This window comes from Morone saxatilis, unplaced genomic scaffold (assembly GCF_004916995.1).
Source record: "Morone saxatilis isolate NCDOM2014 unplaced genomic scaffold, NCSU_SB_2.0 Contig16, whole genome shotgun sequence".
NCBI classification, from domain to species: Eukaryota; Metazoa; Chordata; class Actinopteri; family Moronidae; genus Morone; species Morone saxatilis.
In genome coordinates this window covers 13,686,285-13,693,990 of record NW_023339718.1, presented here as the reverse complement: position 1 = coordinate 13,693,990, position 7,706 = coordinate 13,686,285, and the positions used below count along the sequence as shown (strand labels likewise).

The 7,706-nt window shown below is 41.4% G+C and overlaps 1 protein-coding gene across 2 annotated transcripts in view; it reads right to left on the bottom strand.

Moving 5' to 3' along the window:
• The window catches only part of sema6a (sema domain, transmembrane domain (TM), and cytoplasmic domain, (semaphorin) 6A), a 63,408-nt gene that overhangs the window by 48,081 nt on the left and 7,621 nt on the right, over window positions 1-7,706 (bottom strand). For both annotated transcript variants that reach the window (XM_035658467.1, XM_035658468.1), the window contains exon 3: window positions 1,041-1,101. In XM_035658467.1, the coding sequence (XP_035514360.1) occupies window positions 1,041-1,101 (61 nt within the window). The remainder of the gene's footprint in view (window positions 1-1,040; window positions 1,102-7,706) is intronic.

Below are 7,706 nucleotides of genomic sequence, written 5' to 3'. Positions count from 1 at the left end.
CACACACACACACACATACTCATACATTGCCTTGGCCTATAGGTCAGCGCTGGCCAATACCTGCCAGTCAACTACAAACACAAAATCCTATAAGCCCTCTTTCATTGTCAAACACGCTTATCAGTCATTGCTAAGTTATATCTGGTATCCAGCCATGCACTCACACACACACAAACACACACACACACACACACACCACTTTTCGTCCCTCCCCTGTGTGGCCTGAGGGTCAGCACTGAGCCGCTGGTTCAGACCTGCGTACCCGCCACTGTTGTACAACATGTTTGGAGCTCGGCCACTGATTAAAGACCCACAGTCATCAATCAATCTGCACGTCTCCCACCAGCCTTTCATCTGCAGCCTGCTCTCATTAAGACCCACTCGCTGGGCTTTGACATTGAAGTGGATGAGGTGGAGAGAAAGGCGGGTTGTTGTATACATGAGAATGGCCTTGTTTGAATTCTGTTTGCATGCATTACGTTAAGGGCAAGTGATGCCAGCGAGGAGTGGTTGGAATGGGATGGAGAGTGGGTTATTACAGCCGAGGGCCTATGTAAATATGAGAGGCTTTTTGAATAATCTGAAATCTGGGTCTTCCTACATCCATCTTGTCTTTCTCGTCCTTCTGCAATTCATCTCATCTTACCTTTCCCTCTTTTTTGTCCTTTCTTCCCCCCTTTTTTTCCTGATCCATCTTCTTCTATCCACTTCCCCTCCTCCTCTTCCCTCACTTCCTCTACTGTCCGCTTAGCTTCCGTTACACACCCATCAGACCTTCCTGCTGCCCCACTGATGAGCGTGGATGACGCAGGCGTTTTGCTAGCTGATTGATTGGATAATCTTCTTAACGGGGTCAGCACGGCGAGCACGGCAGGCTCACACCGGTGAGCGGGTGAGTAAGACTGCTGGCAGGCACACATATACACCCACGTGCACACATAAACAGACAGTGGCACTCAGAGCCAGGTTATTAGGGTTACGTTGTCAATCACAGAATGCTGAGAACAACACGTCCTCAAAGAGACAGACGTCTCACTCACCTTACTGAAAAAGATCTCGTCACTGTTGGCAGTGTCTGTGTCCACCGTGTATATGTGATCCCTGCGAGCGATGGAGGGAGAAAGAGAGAAAGGAGAGAGATGAGAAGATAAAAGGTCAGACAGCAGCAGACAGTCAAAAATTCTACAAACAATAAACCCATTTCTTTTATTCCCTCTGTTTTCCCCCTGCAGGCAGCATACAACGTCAGAAAATGGGGCTTTGTATAAACTTTGTTCAAACTTCAAAAATGACAATAAACAAAAGGAGGCCAGAGCTATTTGCTCTGTCAGACAGAAACAGTCAACAAAGGTTTAGAGCGCTGTGGCGCAGGCCCAGGGACAAAGCCTCTTTGTCCCAGAGAAAGGTCTTGTGGGGGGGTGTAAGGGAGGAGGGGAAGGTTGAGACGGGAGGTGCCAAGTCACTCAGAGCTGTTCAGGTCAATTAAGCCTAGTGTTTGAGCCACAGGAAATCTATACTAACACTCATTATAGCTCAGACAAGAAGACTTGTGTGTGCTGGCCTGGAAATATACAGGCTTCTCCTGTATTACACAGTCCAGCCATATAGGCCCCAGCAGGGCATATGGAAGACATAAAACCCACAAGGGTTAACTACATCTCAGACAGACGGACCGGCTGGTGGACCAGGCATGTAGTTACACCTACTTACCATGGAGAATTAGGGTGCAGACAGGGAGGGTGCATCGGGGTTGGGGGGGTAGAAGGTGTAGAAGTGGTGTGAGCAGAAGAGACAGAAAGAAAGTGAGATTTTTCTCGTTTGAGCAGAGATCCAAAGGTGACCGTGCCAAACGATGTAACTGCTTTAATTTGTTGGAGATTAGCTGTTGAACGTGTTTTTAATCAAAGTGTATAACAGTGGCATCGTCAGACTCACGGCTTAATTACGTTCCAGCTCCCCAACCTGCGCTCAGCCAGTCAGCCTGCCTTGCTCTCTCATTAACTAAATCTAATAAAGTCTTTGGAGGAACAGGCATCTTGAAATGAATCCACTTATATCGCTTTCCTGGGGGCCACCGCCATCTCCTCGAGGATAAAACCCAGTCTACTGTACATTATCAGCCCCAACGCTTAAATTGAATAATTAATCTTTGAGAGCAGTTGAAATTAAGAAAACAGCACTGCTTTCTCGGTGGGAGAGGACACGTTTCCGGTGAGGCCAATGGCGAAACCTGTCAGTGAAATTGTTGCTGTGTGTCAGTTCTCCTTCCTTCCATGTCTACACTGAAATGATAACACATCACACAACTCTTCCACTGTAATACAATACAATGCTTTATTCACCTCAACAAACGTTTTCAGCTATCTTGCCTTAGAATACATTTGTCAGTCATGTGACTTATAGGTTGCTATAGTTACAGTACTATAAAACAACACTATCATCATCTTTTAAAAAAGTTTAGTTCTGTTTAGTATACCTCTTCTTGGTTTTTGGTTAAATAAAACCTTCTTTTATAGAAAATCCACCCATGCCTGCCATCTTGGTCCCTCACAATGGATAACCATAACTAAATTTGTTCTTTAAAAGAAATCCTGTTCTTTGAAACTGATTGAAATCAAAAACATTTTCATATAATATTCAGCTATGAAAGGAGAAAAGGAAGTCAACTTTAGGTCATTGAGATGCATCCCATGCCCTTCCTGGATTCAAGTTCACTTGCTTGAGCAAATTCCAGATGCTGACTGTCACTCTGCCATGACTAAAGATCGAGCATTTCAGGCTTAAAACCGCAAACTCTGCTGCAAAAATGTTTTTCATTAAAGCTCTCTGCTAGCACTACCATTGCACTACTCAGGCTAATTGATCTGGATTGAATTTCCGGGGTTCCTGAACGGCCCTTCTGTGTTTCAGTGTTTCTTTCACCTTGCTGCCAAGGTAACAGGATACATGTCATGGAGCTACAGTAAATTTGATTATTAAAATGGCAACTGTAATTCGTCAAAGATAGAGGAAAGACACAGAAGAAGAAACATTTAAATGGAAAAGAATAAATGATGGGTGATAACACTGATGGATGATATCACTATAATGTTCAGCTATGTTGCCTAAAGTTCAGGGACTTGTTCATTTAACTTCATTTATATCTTTATATTAAAATTAAAATTCAAACTTTATATTAAAAATACAAAACTAAATCAAAAGCTATTAAATCGGAGGATTACTTGGCGGATTTAGTGTAATCCCATGGGTTATTTTACTGCCTGCAATTTTAAAACAGCTCACGAGAAATCTATAATTGACTGCTCCATAATTTTCTACAGTAACCTTCCCAGCTATGCTCCCTGCCATGTGCCTCTCTTGTCCTGCTGCTGACAGCATCCTCGAGGGCCGAGGCCTTCCAGCCGCAGGGTTTTTGGTTCCAGCAGAGATTAGAGGGAGCCAAGCGATGAGGCGTCCCTCAAACATCCTGACTAGAGATGGAGGAGGACAATGGAGCGGCTGTGTCTGTGTCAACACCAGCTCTCTAAACACACACATGTGTAAGGAGGAGACATACTCACACAAACATGCACATGCACCCTTTCACCTCCTTACCACTGCACCTGAACTCATATTACAACTTATTCACTTCCCTCTGGTGTGTGAGTCACATCAAGAGAGGACACGGTCTTCAAGGACTACACTGGTGGGATTGTATGTTTCAGATCATTAACTACAGAGTGAATATACTTCACATTATTGCAGACCATTTTCCAAAGCAAACCTGAAGTTTTAAAATTGATTTCCTACCTTCCAGGCAGCCAGTGGTTTGCGTTTATTTAATAACCTATGAAAATCAACTTACAGAGAGCTGAAACCCTGAAATACATGATCCATCACAGCCAACATTTCATTGCCTTTATTTCCTGGCAAAGTTACATTATTGTCACAAGGTGTGATGTGACATGTGATTGCATTCACAAATTATTAGTTTTATTGGAGTTGTGAAACTAAGGTCGAAACTAACAATTAGCTTCACTTTTGATTTAATCTGCTTATTATTTTCTTTATTTCTTTTTATTAATCGATGTATCATTTATTTTATGTAATGTCAAAAAATAGTTAAAAAAATCCAGTGTACAATCACATAAAACAGAGAGAGAAGCTGCCACCAGACAATATTTGGCATTGAAATAATCTATCAATTATTAAAATGGTTGCTGATTAATCTTCAGTCAGTCAACTAATTGACAAATCAATACAGCTCTGCAGGAAACAAAATCACAGTGTAAAAGGGGTGAAACGTTAAATGTAAAGTAAGTTTCTTGCCTTAAAAAGGTTGCTGGTAAAACTTTCCACTCAACAGGGAGTTTATATATAACAGAAACCTACAGTGTGGTCATGAAGAGTATAGGACAAGTGTTTAATCTTTTCAGCTTTTTAAAATATTTTCTTGTTATGAGTCTTCAAACCCTAAAAAAAGACAGGCGCCCTACTGACCTAGCAGCCTAAAGCTGAGGTCAGATTTCGAGACAGGTTTTTGCCCGCTGAGCATACTTCAGACTAAACAACTGGCCTGAGTAAAGCTGCTGTCTTATTAAGGCCAAAGTGTGGCAAAGAGTAATGGTACTACCCAACTGTATTATGCAGCAGCCTGTTTCCAATTGCACCGAGCAGTTCAGTGGGAATTTAGAAATTACCGTTCTATTGTTTATTGTTTCCTGGAATAGAAATATTTACATTACAGATGTACACATTTACATTTCACTTGTAGTTTTATTCATGAGAACGAAAAATGTTGTATGAGTGTTCTTCCGTTCAATTTGCATATGTGGACTAAACCTGCCATTTCAGATCAGGTACATTCCTTTAAATAAAGTCTTGTAATAACTCATGAAGTGCAGAGCAAGATGAGTTGGGAATATTTGAAAATGTATACTTTTTACAGTATGTGGGTAAAAATAGTTGTTGTTTATAAAAATCAATGCCAGTATATTTATTCTCTTCTTCGCCATGTGCTTAACTCCCTCTAACTGTTAATGTCACACTTCATGGTGAATCTTGAGCCACTCACACCACATGTTTCAGACTGGGTCCAACAAAATTATCAGGAATTGTCAGGAAGGTTATGTCTGTAGTCTTGAGCCCATTCAAACTGCATCATGATTAATCTATACCAGGGGCTTTCAAAGTCTGCCACTGTGCCCATCCCTGTGGGCTAAAACTTGAGATCCATTCTTTAGCCTATATTTATTTATATATTGCACAATTGACACCATTAAGCAGTTCCTGTGTGAAATGCACCCATGGATGATTACAACAACCATGACTGGATTACTTTGATACATAAGAAAACGTAAAGACTTTTGGAGCAAATTCTGGAGTCATAATAAGCACCTTTTTCTACTATCTTTAACCATGGATGTTTATTTGCGATGGACATAATGAGACGTGAGATAGTGATATCCTCAGAGAGTGTAAATCACGATAAATTTTAAACTATATCAGGTTTGTTGGTTTAGATTTGACTGGGTTGTGATTTAGAGAACGAGTGTCATTTTTCACAAATAGCAGCAATCAGGCACTGAGGGTTTTAAAGTCCTTAACTGTGTGTCACAGCCACTGCTGCAGCTCCAACTGCTGATCGGGTTGGTAAGCCGGCCAAATTTGTGCAGTAAACTACAATAACTAACTTTTTAGAACACCAGAGGACAACTGTCCCTTTCACCTTACACAGTGTCTTTGCCTCATGTTGCTCCCTCCACACCCCAATTTCGACTATCCAGTGACCCCTGGGGAGGCGCAAATCAATGTTTGAAAATCTCTCTGCCAAACACTGGACCCAAATCTAACTGGTTTAAATCTGTCTCATATTTACAGTCCAGTCCAGGCCTCTACTTGAATCCTATCAAAGAGTGGTGTTTACTGAAATCCAGCACAAAGATGTTTTGCTACATGCCATTCTCTTTCCCATCATTTTCTCACTCTCGACTGTAAACTATGAATCAAACATTCTCCAAAAATGGCACAGTGCTGTTGCACAAAACATAGGGGTCTACTATATAGGGATTATGAAATTCAAAACACCATGAGATTTAGAGGAAACCTCCAGACAATTGGCTGTCAATGTGAATCACTTGGCATTGGCTTCGCATTTCCCGAAATTCAGTGACAAAAATGTATGAGTAGGATGGAAGGTATGCAAATATCCTCTCAGACACAAATATGGAGGCACTGAAAAAAGATGGGTACAGACAGGGAGAAAGAGCTGAATGATCAAGGCAAGACAGTAGACCAACTGAGCGTGGGCAAGAGTGTGAGATTGAGTGCTATAGAGTGACATAGAGGGTCTCCGTTGGACATGTAGCCATGCGTGGCCATGAGAACACAGAGGCTTTGTGTGGAAGAATGTCGTTTTCATAACAGCGCATTTCTTCTAGGGTGACGGCGGACCAGCTTGGTCCATCTGCTGGGCCTTTGTCAAACTATCTTGCACTCCAGTAGCAGAAAAGAGAGGAACGCGATTAGCATGCACCCCGCACCTTTTGCCACCACCCCTTTTTCTGCAAACTAAATGCCTGCACGTCCAGCCTCCTCTCCACCTCCCACCCTTTCTCTCTCATCACCCTCTTCACCAATATTCCTCTCTCTTCATAACTGGATCATGGGTGGTAGAGGAGGGTCCATTGTACATTGTTTTAGCTTTCCCTGGTTCAAATCCTCTTCACAAAATGGGTGGGAGGGAACTGAGGAAGCCAGCAGGCACCTTTGGGCTGTGAAGGGAGTCGTTGAGGTTCTGAATGGGCTAAGGGCACTGAGAGGCCCTCAGTGATGTGGTGGCATGAAATACAACAAGCCAGAGTTCACTCACCCCCAAGCTGAGGCAGGTTGTTCTTTTCGAAGGTTGAAGCTCTCATTATGGTTTTCTACATTCTCTCCACATTTCCTTTTGTGAGTCTGTGCATATGAGTGTATGTGTGTGCAGCTGGTTCAGTGGGGTGAGGGGCATGTTTTGAGCATGCACACTTAGCTCAATTAGACAGGCATGCATAATGAGTGCATAAAAGATGGGGTATTCTTTACGTTTATTGATTAAAATGGATCCAGTATTATCAAATTGTTTCCCACATCACCATTTTTATTGCTAGGCAGCCCAGTAAGTAAAGGAATTAGTAATGCTCTCAACCTTTACTTAATCTGTGACCATAAATGCACACCAACTAATACAACATGTCATTAAGCAATATTGCTAACATTTTTACATACGGTAAAGAGATATCATAAATTACACCATGTTTCAACACACAATATCCTAAGTATATCTAAATATTTCTGTTCAAAATAAAACCCAAGCAACTCATTTAGATTACATTGTCCATTGCTGCACACAGCATTAACTTTAGGCTAGCAGCCAAACCTAGCCAATAAAACTGAAACAGTATACAATGCAACTATCATCAGAGCAACAAGTTTCAAGGGGACAAGGACAAATGTAATGAATGCAATAACTTAACAATGTGTATATAAAGGAAATAGATAATAAGTAAGTAATATAATCAGAATCAGAATCAGAATTACTTAATAATCCCAGGGGGAAATTATTTTCGTTACTAACTCCAGATATACAAACAACATATATATAAATATATATATATAAAAGATAAAATGTACAGTTTATTAATGTGCAAAAAGTGCAAAAATGGTTGTCCGTGTTTGAGTCAGATTAC